Source organism: Schistocerca serialis, chromosome 4, assembly GCF_023864345.2.
Source record: "Schistocerca serialis cubense isolate TAMUIC-IGC-003099 chromosome 4, iqSchSeri2.2, whole genome shotgun sequence".
In the NCBI taxonomy this organism is placed as follows: domain Eukaryota; kingdom Metazoa; phylum Arthropoda; class Insecta; order Orthoptera; family Acrididae; genus Schistocerca; species Schistocerca serialis.
Window position 1 is genome coordinate 837,890,409 of NC_064641.1, and position 15,228 is coordinate 837,905,636.

Sequence of the window (15,228 nt, forward strand, 5' to 3'; positions counted from 1 at the left end):
ACAACTTTGTAGACCAATACCTTTGTAAACAGTTGTTAATTGCTATTATTTGTCTGAAAGATCCTTGCACTTTAGATTTAGCAGGTTATGCTGAAAACTCTCCCTTATTGACTGCCTCTTTCTCCTGTATTTTCATCAGTGATCACTGTTATCAGTATTAATCCCATGAAGTACTATCGATAGTTTAAAATCACTAACTGATTAACTCACAATATTTTCCTTTCATAATTGATACTATTGTCAACATTCAATCTTTTTTTCTGTTCTGCTTCTACAGAAATAATACAGTTTGGCCCAAGACTATTCAAGGAGCAGAGAAAGAATAACATAGCCTATGCCACTTGGAGGGTTGTGAGAGGGGGATGTTTACTTATTTCTTGCTTAGTACAGACACCCAACGGATGCACTCACCTTGTACTAATTAGCAGCTACAGTATGAGTAAGGCGGAGAAGTATCAAGGACCTGCGAAAGCGGATTATATTGACATTCAGGTTTAAACACACTTGTTACATTATATACTTCTCAGCTGACTTGCAGAAGCTTGCTGTGGACTATGTAAGTGTGACTTCAACATCGCTTGTACGGATAATGTTGACTGCAACCAACTTTCATGTGTAAAAATTTATAATCAGATTGAAAAGTAAGTGAAGGTGTCCTCAGATTTACACAGATGCTTTGGTAATGGCAGTAAGGATACAAAAACCGTTGCCAGTGAGCTAGCAGTAGTTTTGGATACTGTCAAACATAATATCAGCATACTGAAACATGAATTGTGGAAATAAATTATCAAAGAAGTTTTGCATGATTCTAATTTGGCTAAGATGATGACATGTGGTCATATTTGGCTAAGATGATGACATGTGGTCATACTGAGGCAGAAGCAATTGTGAAAAAGGTTTTGGCTTCAAGAGGTGTTCAGAACTCAATTGAAATTTTGGGAAATCCATCTAAAATAAGCAGGTTTTTCTCTATTGCAACCAATGCATCCAACTACAAAAACAGAAAGATGTTCTCTTTAGTTGTAAAGTGTTTTGATCCTGAAAAGATAAGAAGAAACAGGCGTGTTGGCTTGTTGCATAGGCTGATGAGAAAGCTATTGATGTTCTCTCTCTGATCAAGTCTTCACACAATTTTCATAATTTAGGCGTAAAGAACCTCATGGCATACTGTGTAGATAATGCAAGTGTGAACTACAGGAAGCATAATTCTGTGTTTAAACTGCTTCAAGAAGACAACAGGCAATTGGTGAAACTAAATGTTGAAATCACATATTGCACAAAGCAACAAAACTTGCATGTGATGTGTTAGATGTAGGTACTGAAATGTCCATCTTGAAATATATGAACCTTTCGGTATCACCTATTCCAAGTAAATATGAAGTAGTTGTGCAGTTGAAATTTATTTCAATTAAATCTCCCTTAAACCTCCTTCCACATCATGGTTAGGTGTTGGTCATACCCCTTAAAATTGTGATCAAATTTTGGTCACCCAATAATACATGGACATGGACCACACACAATTTTCCTTATATGTGACCTTTTGAGTACCATGTGTTATAATTATTTTTGTTTATTTGTGTTGTAGATTAATTATTTGTCTAATAAGTAACTTTCATCATAAAATGGTGGACACCCCCACCCTTCTTTCTTTCCCAGTTCGGTAAACCCTGCAGATTTTCCTTCATTTAGTGTGTCTTCTAGTCCCACATTCGTCATTTCATTATCTGGATTAAGCTCATTAGCCTTAGGATACGTCTTTATCCCCCCAGGCCTTCCCCCTTCACCTACCCCACACATATTTTTTATTGTTTATTTTTCAATAATTTTTTGTGCTTTTATTAGTGAATTCAGTAGAAGTAGAACATCTGTTAACTTTTGGCAAGACTGTAGAAAAAAGTTCACCATTTTATGGGTTAACAGTTGCATTTTTTTATGTAATTTATGTTAATTTTGTGTGAAAGGAGAGCAGCGCCTAAATTGCAACAATAATGTTAATTGATAGAATGTGTCTTTCTTTGCAGGGTGATTTTTCTTTTAGTGGGCTTGGTGAAAAAACACACAGCACAGAATTTAGTAGTGGAAAATCTGATAGTAAGTACCTCCAGCTAAAATAATTGGCCATTATTATGTTGGTTTTTTTTTTTTCCTTGTGGTATTTCTCACGGTGATATTAGAGATTTTTCATTATCAATCACACAGATAATGATGGTGTAATTTTACCTATTAGATAATGAATTTGAAGCTCATCTTTGTTGGAGACAGATATAACATAACATGGTGTGCAAATGCATGAATTTGAAAACATTTTAATTTTAACTAATACAATAAAAGACCACAGCCATTTATTTATTTCTATTCAATCCAGTTTGTGCCTCATGAGAACAACTGCACTATTTCTGTGATGGTGTTTTGTGATACTCAAGAATTATTATTATTTTTTTTTTTTGGGGGGGGGGGGGAGATAATGGAGTTTTTTATGTCTGCCAGTGCCTGTTGTGGTTAAATAATAATAATAATCTGCATAATATAGGTGAGTAGTTGTCTATGAAAATCTTGTTCATTATCAGTATCAGAACTGTCTACAAGGAAGGAAGTGGGGAAAAATGAAGTTAACACCAATTGCAGTAATAATTAATTTTTAAGCATAACTGGCTTTGACACTAAAGTTATTTTGATGATACTGTTGTTTCATATTCTGTTGGGATATAATCATAAGGCATAACTGCTTTCTGGTAGTATTAGCCCATTATTTCATCTGCTCATACAATGCCCTTTTGAAACCTTTACTATGCTTGAAGTAGTGTAGGTAAACTAATCTGCTGTAATAATAATTTTAAATAACTATTGTACACACTTCTAATTGACTGTAAATACCCACCTGTTTTCTGAGAGTTTATTTTAATGATCAAAGTAAAAAATTGCTGCTAGTGACAGTTGCTATACTATTTCCTCTCCCATATCTTTAAATAATAAGCCTGTCAAGGATTACTTACCTCCATACTGGCAAGGTCTACAGTAAAATTTTTTCAGTGATAAACTACACTGGTTGGCAATGAAATTATTTTTAAACTTAAAAGGTTTTCTGCTGTATTTTTTGGTTCTGATTTAAAGTTAAGTTCTTAAAATGTTCAACTACATTAAATGTTTATACAAATTGAAGGGATGCAACATTTAGCCATTCAGTCAATTATAATAATGCCAATATTGTTCTTTGATATTTTGCAATGTAACCTACTAGAAAAATTCGTTTTAGTTTATAGTCTACAATACAGCTACCTCTGTGAGACAGCTGTGCAAAAGTAGACAGTCACTGGACTGTCAGGCCAAGTATAACACCCAAAGCAATAGGGGGAAAACATACTGTTTGGTTCTTTGGTAGATATAAAAAAAATTAAGAAACTCCTGCCTCCACTTTAAATAAATTGTGAAATTATCAAACAGTTTATTAAAGCACTACCAAAAGATGATGAAACAGTAAAGTTGTTGCAAGATGACTTCAGAGGAGATCTGAAGCAAGACAAAAAGGAGGGGTTTTCATCAGCTCTGACATTCAGAAAATAACAAAAAACAAAATATTTGAAAATAAAATGAAAGGCATCGAAAGATCAGCTTTGATTTTCTTGAAAGAAGTTTTCAACAAGTTCCTCAGCATCTACAAAGACCCCGATTATGAGAATACAGTAAGAAAAATAATGGATAACTTCAAAGTATTTGGTGCCTTGGTGAGCTTGAAGCTGCACTGCCTGGACTTTCAATGCAGAAAATGTAAGTGCTGTGAGAGAGGAACCGAGAGAAAGGTTTCACCAAGTGAATAAAGAAATGGAGCTGCGGTATCAGGGTCAATGGGATGTCAGCATGGTAGCTGATTATCCTGTATGCTGCACAGGAAGTGTCCTCAGGTAGTGCACCAAAGAAAAACTTCTAAACATCATGTTGAGGGGGAAAAGAAGAGACATTAATATTTATGCAATTGGATTAGTAGTGAGGGACACAGTACTTCAATATAATGTTAAGCATTACTTAGTTTAGCATGCATTTTTCTTTTCGTGTGTGAGTGCGTGTGCGCGTGCGTGTTTGGGGGGGGGGGGGGGGGGCGCACATGCGAACATATTTAAAATGAATTTTTCTGTATCTTCAACATTACTTTGTGAAAAAGGCTTATGTTTAAGGGACAATACTCTTGGTATTCCTGAAGTTAGGTTATAAAGAAAAATATGGATCACCTATAATAGTTTTAAAAAAATATGCAAACTATAAATTTGTAGACTTGTGCTACTGACATTGTAAGTGGTCCATAGGATTTGCTGAAAGTGAGTCAGAAAGGTTGCCCACATCTGTGTGTTAAGCTGTGTGTCAGTTATTTATTGTATAAGTTATATTATTGATGAGGAGACTTAACAATCATATAAAATACAGATTAGAGTAAATTCACTTAATGTAAACAATTTTCTTTTTATTTATGTATTTTAATCTTACAACAAATTGGTCATGACTGTAGTAATTTCTAAATGCTGTGCACTGTTGCTTGAAAGGACTATAATAAGATTGCATGTGGGTTACTTGCATAAGGTTTCAGATTAGTCCCTTTCATTCAAGGCACACCATGGAGAATATATATTTCACATTATTTGAGTATTTATCTTCAATAGTGTAAAGACCTTGACATACAAGAACATCAGTTATGGAGTGTTCTGTGTCCTAACTTTCTGAGATTGCTTAAATCAAATTTATATGGATTGGTGATAAATGGAGAATTTAGGAAAGTTATTGTAGAGTAAGCCCTCTCTTTGTTCTCCTTAGTCTGAGTTGCAAATGGGTACACATCAGTAGCTATTTGTGATCATAATTTTGGAGCCTGAGGAAAGTAAATATTTACAGTACAAAGATTTTTGTAATTTTGACTTAGTAGTAGACTTGCATCTGTAGCTTCTTGTAATAGATTTGAGGTAACATATGTAAAGTGCATTGCAATAGTAATGGCTGTTGGTTTGACAATTTGCATTTTCTCCTCCCAGTTTCAGCAGGCTCCATTTCTGAGGTGGACAGGCGGGCATTGGTATGTATCATCAGATATGTTGTTGTGGGTCTGTGTATCATTGGTGGCATGGCAAAAGAACTTGTAGTGTAGTGGTTGAGCTCTTGTGTTCTTACCTATGTCCCAAACTTCTGTTTATTTCTATTTGCCTTTAATGTAAATTTTCTGTGGATTTCTGGTTGGACTTGACCTCTCGCTTCTTCCAGAAGACACCAAATGCATTTTCTTCTAATGTGTGTTACCTGTAATGGGCAAGCCTGTGCATGTAGTGTAGCATTCCTGCAGATTTGATTAAAATTTCTGTATTTTAAGCTGTGTTTCATCAGTTCCTACTATTTAGCACATAAAATGATATCTTCCAGTGATTAAAAGTAGATTAACCGAAGAGAATAATTTTAAATATAAATTGTTGGTATTCAGGAGGTATCCTTTCTTTCAGGAGTGCTAGTTCTGCAAGGTTCGCAGGAGAGCTTCTGTAAAGTTTGGAAGGTAGGAGACGAGGTACTGGCAGAAGTAAAGCTGTGAGTACCGGGCGTGAGTCGTGCTTCGGTAGCTCAGTTGGTAGAGCACTTGCCCGCAAAAGGCAGAGGTCCCGAGTTAGAGTCTCGGTCGGGCACATAGTTTTAATCTCCCAGGAAGTTTCATTCAGGAGGTAGTTTGACACAGCTAATTGGTCTCCAAAAGATCAGTCCACTAGAACCAAAGAGTGCACTGATTCACTGATTTTAGTGGATTTTAAAAGAAAAAGAATTTGGATTGTGTTTTGAAAGAGAGAACTTTATAAAAAATTTATGATGGTTAAACAGTGAAGTATATTTGTACACTACTCAAATAGCAGTTCAAATTTTTATATCAAGAGACTGTGCACTGTTGTTTCTATGTATCTCACAAGATCTTTGAACCAATGAAACCCAGCTCATGGGGTGTAAGCAAAGGGAAAAAACTGTAAATTCAGAAGATCAGATTTGAACAAAGGAGAGAGTAAAAAAAAAAAAAAAAAGGAAGATTGCAGTGTGAACGAAGACGAATGAGAAGTAACTAATGTGCTTGAATTTTTAGTGTCGCAGTTTCATATGTTGTTCACAGCATGTGTTGTGTTTGGTCATAATTGGGGTTCTAAATACCTTGTTCTTTCCCATGTTGCTTGTTTTCTGTGTCTGCAACTGTTGGGTCTTAAAGCTCAAAGCTCATTTTTTATTTCTAATTGCATGACTCAGTTTAAACCTGGTAGGCTTAGTTTGATCTTTGTATGTGAACAATATTAAAGCAGTATATTAAAATAATAAATTATTAAATTGCCTGATTTTTTTTTTTTTTTTCCAAAATTATTGTCCCCAGGGAAAATTGCATAATTTGTGATGATTAGTACAGTTGCTCTTCTTCTCACCCCCCCCCCCCCCCCCCCCCCTCCAATGCATTCTAATTTTCGTTTTTGGCATGTTCAAAATTCTCTGAAATTCAAGTAAATTTTACAAATTTATCTGTAGATCGTATGATAATAATGTGAACTGGGATGTACAAAAACCATCTTTATTTTTATTTTGTGTTCTTGTGCACGAGTTAATGTTTATTTGTATCTACAAAGTTCTTCCTTCAAAATTGTGCATACTTTTCTATACTGCCTGTTTTGATCATGGAGTGAATAGATCTGTGAGAGTGCTTGTTTTAACTTCTTATTTGTAACTACGATTATTGTAATGTATTTACCTTCTTCAATGACAAGCTGTTGAAATACCCGCTGTTTCCCTATATACAGCAGGAAAATGACCAGAAATTGAACACTTCCTTTGTGTAAAAATATGTGTAGAATTAGTTACTATCCTGTGAAATTTCACCTGGTGTATAACATTCTTTCCTCTTCGTTTTTTAGCATCAATGTCACCCATGTAAGAATGGTAAGCAATGGTTGAAGGAAATCAGTGACACTTGCTGTAACCATTGCTTCACTCTGTGATTAAAGCAGAATTTAGTTGTTCAAAAACAATGGAAAGTCTAGGTTGAAATAGCACTGTGCAAAGGATAGAGTGCTACTCATCTTGCAGAGAAGGCATTGAGTAGCAGACAGGCACAATGAAAAAGCACAGGGAGGAAAGTACATGCTATTGCTGACTTTAGAAAATTGAGACTTAACACCGTAATACAGGCTTAACCCAGCAGAAAACAACGTTGAAAGTGTGAAAACATGTAATCGCAGTAAGTGTACAGCACCACTGCTCAGGCACAACAAGACACAGGGACTTCATCTTAAAAAGATTCCCATCAATATTCAAATAAATCAGTTTTCTTAAGTTTTCGAGTCGGCAATGGCATATGCTTTCCTGGTTGACCAGTATGTGTGCCATGAGAAGTTGTTACAGTAGATATTTTTTCGTTGTGAAGATGGTCCTTGATCAAAACCAGTAGTGAATAAATGTATTGTAAGACAGTGCAGTGTGTAGCATGCATTTCTCTATGTATATTAAGGCTGTTGACAGTTTTACCAGTTTTTATGCCTGTCTGCAACTTTTTTAAAAAAATATAGCGTTTCGGTCTTTCACAGAATTAGTTACCAGTGTTTCTATTGGAACACTGTAGTGATTATTTCCAAATCCCATACTAGATGTTTCTATCTGTTGCTAGCATAATTAGTCAGAGACCTTAAAGAATTAATGTAAATAAATGATGATGAATTATTATGTTTATTCAAACTTGATATTTATTGATTGTGTATGGTAGAGTTTTACAAGTAGATATGTAAAGATTTCAGATGTTTGCTAAAAATTAGAATGTTTCCAGCTCTTGAGATATAAAACAATATTTGTAATAAGCTCTGTATTATTCTATGATGATGTTCATAAGAAAATACAATTTTGAACTTCGTATCAAGAGAATATTGGAACTTCATTATCAACAATGTTCTAGTTCAAATAATGTAAATATGAGGCAGTAATTTAGCACTGTTTCAGTTATAGATTGAGGCTGATTGCACTGATGTTGAGCAACAGTTGGTACTTTCATTAGTAAGCAAATTGTATCAGTGTATTTGACTTCATAGCTGCTGGCCCAATTTCATCATTCAGTCTGTACATACTAAAAGTGACGCACCCTAGATGTGAATTTACTAGTTCTTGCTGGATGGTATCCCTTAGTTATTTAGATCTAAATTAAAACATGCACAATTGCAGAATATCAGCGTAGTTATCTGCCCATCTCTGTTGGTTAGCATAATGTAAATTATGATTCCACCCATGTGCTTAGGGACTTCATCTTAAAAAGATTACCATCAATTCTCAAATAAATATTGATGAGACATTAAATTTCAATTTTCCTTCCTTCCTCAAACAATAGACTGTGCAGGAATTTTAAATGTAGTTGCATGTCTTAGGTCCTGAGTAGCAGCATAACGGAGAGATGTCTCGGAAAAAAGGCATTCACCAAAATTAAATAAAATTTTTGTTTTTGTAGTACCTTTCTCATTTCATTTTCTTAATCCTACAGTGACACGCATATTGCACAGTTCTTTTTCTTTCCACATAGAACTGTTATATATTTGTGTCCTGTATCACGCTCTTCATTAATTTCAAAAAGAACATTTCATTTGAAAATAAAGTGACAATAAATTGTCTATTACACACTGATAATAAGTCACAACTCTTCTCCTTCATGTTCCAGAGGCATTGCATGAGGTACAGGTGAAAATTCTGTATTGATTTAAAAAGAAATTTAAAAAAAAGAAAAGGATAGTAAATAGATAATGTCAAAAGTCTCTCCATTTTCGATCTGCCTTCTCTCTCTCTCTCTCTCTCTCTCTCTCTCTCTTTTTTTTTTTTTTTTTTAGATCTTGTGTTTCTTGGGTAAAATGGTAGACCCGTATCTCTTTGAAAGTTGTGAAACAATACACAAAATCAGCGGTAGAGGGATCATTGAGTAACAGAAAGGCATAATGAAAAGACTGTTCAGTGAGTATATCTGCCACAGGAAGGTAATGAAAATAAACTGCGAGAGTGAAGAAGGAAGTGTGACCAATTTGAAGGTCTGGGAATAATTATATTGGCAGGAAGAATGTGGGACAGAAGATGCTGTATCAACAATCCATGTGGTCATGTAGCTATCCATGTGGTCATGTAACTATATGTTGAGCACGTATGGTTTGGAAGACGACAGTAAAACGTATGAAAGAAGAGAAAGATAAGAAAGGGCACTAAGTAAATACATGAGTTAGAGATTAGCAATGGAGGAAAACAGCACTGGGCTGTGGGACGGAAGAAAAGCCGCTGGGCAAAATCAACAATGGAAAGGCCAGGATGGTATAACAACAGTTGTTGTTCCAAATACACAAAATCAGTTGTATATTTAAAACAGTCGAAACATTGTTTTTTTTTGTTTCAGTTTTTTGTTTTCATCAGCATTTAACATATGTATCACCCACTTTACTTAAAGCTCTCTCAAAGGAAAGTCTTCATGTAAAATATACTGTGCAGTTTGTGTTAAAAAGCTTAGTGTGACAGCTCATTCTGACCTCAGTAATCACCAATTGGCCAATATCATATTGTACACATTCTCAATTTTTTTTTTTTTTTTTTTTTTTTCATGGTTGCAGTTTTGAGAGTCATTTTCACATGTACGATCTGCAAGAGAAGTAAGCCAGGCCCAGTCCTAGTTTGCTAAAACTGAAGGAAGAAGATAAGCAGGCTCTCACACTTTCACAAACTCTGGATAAATTTGTAGAAACTCTGTATAAATTTGTGGTGCTAATAAAATCAGTAGCCAATTGAATGAAACATGTTCAGCACTATTACTTGAAAAAGCTTATAAAGAAATCTATTCCATAGATGTTTACTTTTATAAATTAATGCACCACATTTAGCAAAAATACAAAAACAAAATTTCATTGATGTCAAAGCTAATTCTGCACCATTCAGCAAACTTTCCACCTTATCTAGGTTTGCACATGAATGGTTCTGAGAAATGTAGATCATAAGGACATGGATGCCATTGTACTTACATTGTGGAATTTTCCATCATCTCTTAATATGATTAGAGCATTTCAGAATTTCACTAGTCTGCAAATATCTGTTTTCTGTCTCAAAGAACATTGTTCAAGCACTGAAAGAGACCATACACATTTATAATGCCAGCACTAACACTTCAGTTCATTGTCAGCCAAACGAACCAGAAATGGAACACTTATTTTGTTGGTGTCTATGGAAGCACATAAAAACTTTCTGAAACAATGTGAAACCAATATGCACTGAAGAGCCAAAATATTATGAACCTATGTTTAATAGTGTGTTGGTCCACCTTTGGAACATAGTACAACAGTGATTCTTTGTGGCATGGATTTGAAAAGTCCTTGGTAGGTTTTTAAGAAGTATGAGGCACCAGATGTCTATACACAGGTCACATAGTTCCTGTAAATGACAAACCAATTATATGTGAGTTCAGAGCTGGAGCCCAGTGGTGTACCAGGTGTTTTCCATTGGGTTCAGATCAGGTGAATTTGGTGGCTAAGATGACATTGAGTTCATTATCAAGCTCCTCAAACCATTGTATATTCTGGCTTTATGACACAGACAGTTATCCTACTGGAAGATGCCAATGGGAACATCAGGCAGGCACGAAAGGATGCAGGCAGTCCACAATAATGTATCCGTAGTCCATGGCTATCATTGTACCATAGATTAGTACCACTGGTCCCATGGAATCCCAAGTGAATGTCCCCCTCCCCTCTCTCCCAATGCTGCCGCTTAAATAATGTAATATTGCTCCCACCAGCTTGCATCCGTGGGTGCATGTCTCAAACTGCTGTTTGCCTACCATGCCATATGGGGTCACAACCATTGACCTGGTGTAACAAGAAGTGTAATTCATATGACCAGGTGACATGTTTCCATAGATTGATGGCACAGGTTGATGGTCTTACGCTCACTGCAATTGTAATTTATATCAGGTAAACCTCCAACCTGCACATGGTGTGATGAGATGTGGACTTCTAATTCAGATGCTCATTTCCAGGTGCCCTGCCATAACAATCTGCCCATTGTCAGAGTCCCTTATCTTGGTGGATTTTCCTGTTATCGGCATGTGTCATCACAAAAATGTTTCCCATTTCATCTCTGCTCCATTTATTTACTTTCTAAATGTATCATGTGCCTGCAGTGCCATGAGACTGCATTCTGTCTTATGGTGGGCAGTTGGCATATAAAGTCTTGGCTCATCAGTGTGTTGTCTTATCTTTGATATTGTAGGGCATTAATGAGGGAACACACAAACAATAGAATACCATTGGCATGATGATAACTAATGGGTGGAATGGAGGATGAGGTGATTGTGGTGGCGTTACTGACGATATGCTGTGTTGCACAATATACCCAGTTTTTCCAATAAAACGAGAGTGGAGACACTGCTTTTTGAATACATTCAACTGAAAATCTAAATGCAGACACAAATTGTGTATGTCCTGTAGTACTCTCCTTATCTTTTAGTTAATATTTATTACTAAGCAGTAAATGTTTAACTGTAGGAGGATGGATAGAGTAAAAAGAAAGTTCAAAATTCAACACTAATAGGTTGCATTGTTACTGTAAATAATGTAAACTATAGTCTTGTTCAATAGAATTATAATTTAATGAGAAATAATTGTTCTGGTGTGTCAGAGACTGAAGAAAACTGTGCAACTTTTTTCAGAATGCTGACCTTCCTGTTTCTACAACCTTCGCTGGGGGTCTTCGATATGCAGCTTCGTACAGTCCACACCTCCGTCGCTCATTACCAAATATGGCTCATCCAATGAGTACAGAGCCAGCAAAAATTTACCCATATCACTTGCTTCAAATTACAAATTACCGGCTTCCAGCAGATGTAGATAGACTCAACCTAGAGGTATGTGTGGTTTTTCCCTCTTGTTCAAATACATTATATCTATAATAAAATAGCCTATTACATATTTCTTTATTGTCATTGGAGAGGTTATTTTTGTACAGTGTTTATCAAATGAAAGGAACTCTGCAATTCAAAATAGTGAGAAAATATTTCTACTCAGAAAGTGGCAGTAAACATATGTTTCTCATATGTTTCAACCATAACAGATTACCATTTTCCCATATTTGTTGTCCTTGTCACAAAAGTTTTTTACACATTTTAATTTTTCGTTGAATTATCATGTGAACAATACAGTCTGAACTGCAGTAATGTTGCTACGTAGTAGAGACAGTGAAGTGACAGTAATCAGCAGCCAACCACCAGATTTTTCCAATGCTGTCCAATAGGGCAAGGAAATCCCTGAGTGCCCATCAGGGCTTCTTTGGGCAGGTGTAGTTAGTATAGGCTACACAACACATAGACCAATTGTACGCAGTCTATTCAAGCATGAGCCACTTGCCAGTACCTGCCTGTGGGCACTTGGTCAGGCTGAATGACTGTGCAGGCTAAGGCCCATCCACCTGACTTCTGTGCACCAGCAGTTTGGCCACCGCTGCCTGTGGGTGGGCGTTTTAAGTGGAGACATTTGTTATGGACATCAAAAAACTTTTGACTGCTGTTTCCAGCACAAGCACAATTCAGTTTATTACAGTTCACTGTTCTGATTATGTTGTTTGCATGGAAATCTCTCTTCATTCATGTATCTCCAGCATAAGTTTCCTGATGAAGAAGTATTGCCCATTTCAGAGAATTCAGACACAAAATCAGAAATTGATTATTTTGATAATGGCAGTGATTAAGTGCCAGAAATAGTAACTTTGTGAATGAAGAGGACGTGATACAGAAGGGCGTGTTGCTCCCTGTAAGTGAAGCAGCCCATGTACTTAATGCCGTTCAGTGGATTGGCAGTTGCGTTATTGCTTTTTGATTTCCTAAACAATTTTACTGTAACTACAGATGCTGGAAAAAATAATTACATTGTTTATTTGCCCACAGTGAAATTTTAGAGATGTTACTCCAGTGAATGATGTGTGATTGCACATTTTGTGGATTACATTGTGGAATAAAAGAATGCTGAGAACTTAGCAGGTATCTCGTGTTAACAACTGGCTGACACCAATTGAACTGTTAACCAGATGTCTGTCATTTAGTAAATGGTGGTGTAACTCAGTAGCTCCTCCATTAAAAATGTTGCCTATGTTCATTTCGTTGCTGTATCAGGCAATTTGTGACATGCTAATTACAAAAAGATTTACATGATTGACAGAATTTAACTTCAAAATGTTCGTTAAAAATTTCTAGAGCATCATGTAACAGTATTGACACCACAAAATCTGTGACAACACTGACTCTCCCATGGCTACTGCCACTGGCACTTAGGTAAAGTTACAACCACGGAATTCATGTTATGTACTAGATCATTACAAATTACATTAAAATTTTACAATTCTGGATTGGTAAATAGTAAATGCACATGCATTTTTGTATGAACTATTGTGTGTGATAATAATTTAACAGAATTTCATAGGCTAACTTGCTTAAACGTAACACTGTACTTGCCTGAACAAGGCTGTACATAAAAATATTAACGAGTAGCTTGGTTGATAAAATCCCAAGCTGTCTTGTTTCATATGAAGAGCATTGGTACAAAACAGCAAAGTTACATGGGTACTGCAGTTTGTGACAGAACTGCATCGATCTGTTTTTAATGTATCGTCCAATTCTGCTACATTACACAGTATTGCACGATGGCCACTTCTAATTGCAAGCAGCTGTGGGACAGATTCATCGGTATTGCAACAAGTATGGAGTTGAGAGTGCTTTATTATTATTATTATTATTATTATTATTTACCTGTCATACAGCACTTCCACGATTGTGATCCTGGTGCCGGTCGAGGGTAGTAGTAGGTGCTAACACCTGCTGAAATAGTGAAATGCTGAGGCAGCCCGATAGTGGCTATGGTATCAGTGCCATACCTGACCCAAGTCAGAAGTCAGCTGCGCAGCGGAGCGAGGTTTATGGCTGGGCTGACAAATATCGTCCATGGCACAAAGTAGCTAGTGAGAAGTGCACAGGCTGTCTGAGTCAAACCCGAGAGCCTCAGAGACTGGCTGGGGTGTCAGCCAACGGCAGGCACAGTCTTGTTTCACCTCAGAAGACCCAGTTTGAAGCCTGGAACCAGCGTGACTGGCTGACAGCTCATAGATAGGCAGTTTCGCCTATTGGTGTCACTGCTCAGTGAGTCAGTAGCAGCTTACTTGCACATTTGGCTGATGACTGGGACAGAGACTGTGCCAAAGGAATGCTGCTATAGGCTGTGCAGGGAGGATTTGTACTTGCTCACACTGTATGTGTTCCCCCCAGGGGGTCCACAACTCTTTTGTGGACACGTGCGTAGCGAGCACGGGACCCCGAGCTAATGTGGCCCTCCTTCCTTTTCCGGGCTGCATACCTTCCCTTCCCTTTCCGCATCCCTCCCCGTCCCCCATCTTCGCCCCCCCCCCCCTCACCTCTGTCTCTTTCCTTCCTTTCTCCCCCTCTGGGAGTATGGTTTGTGCCTACGTCCGGAGACGGACGCTCGAAACTGTTCCAAATTCCTTGCTCTTAAACTTGCCAGTCCTCGTCCTTCCTCTGTCCTTCTCTTTTCCTTCCCTCTTCTCCTTGCCCTTTTCTCCGCTACGGCGTTTGAGACCCCCTCTTCTTTCCTTTCCCTTTCTCTTCCTTCCTCCCTGTGCGTGTCTGAAGGCCGACCCACGCACTTCCATGCGTAGCCGGTGACGGGGTAACGCGTAATTCCCCGCCCCGGGTAGACAGGTAGGACACGTACGTACCCCCTGGTAACGGCCAGGCCCAGGGAGGGGTGATTACCCGAGCTGATACCTTCCGAAAGTGCCGATTGGTCCCTCCGTCCGTTTGTCGGGAGGTGTGACCTGAGGTGTGAACAATCACCTAAGGCGGGTGTGCCCTCGGTGAGGGCCCCCACAAGGGAGGAGCGCGCCATCGGAGACGCCGGTAATCATGGGGGATTCTTCCGCAATGGTTTCCTCACCTTCCACTATGTCTGCTCACAAACGTAAGTTCACTGAGTCTCAGCCACAGACTGTTCTTCCATCGTTGCCACAGTTCCTTGTTGTTTCTCGGTCTGACGAAGGTCACGACTTTTCCACGATCAACCCTTTCATTATACAGAAAGGTGTCGACGCAATTGCGGGTCCTGTAAAGTCTTGTTCCAGATTACGGAACGGCACCCTGTTGTTAGAAACACACAGTGCCCTCCAGGCTCAAAAATT

At 37.6% G+C, this 15,228-nt stretch overlaps 1 protein-coding gene across 6 annotated transcripts in view; it reads left to right on the forward strand.

Annotated features, from left to right (window-relative positions):
- The window catches only part of LOC126473462 (actin-binding LIM protein 2), a 361,677-nt gene that overhangs the window by 326,608 nt on the left and 19,841 nt on the right, over positions 1–15,228 (forward strand). For 4 of the 6 annotated variants that reach the window (XM_050100530.1, XM_050100528.1, XM_050100529.1 and 1 more), the window contains 3 exons: positions 2,022–2,091; positions 5,016–5,056; positions 11,702–11,896. In XM_050100530.1, coding sequence (XP_049956487.1) covers positions 2,022–2,091; positions 5,016–5,056; positions 11,702–11,896 — 306 coding nt within the window. Of the gene's footprint in view, positions 1–2,021; positions 2,092–5,015; positions 5,057–11,701; positions 11,897–15,228 lie in introns of those variants that run through there. The other 2 variants (XM_050100532.1, XM_050100531.1) reach the window with 1 other exon arrangement.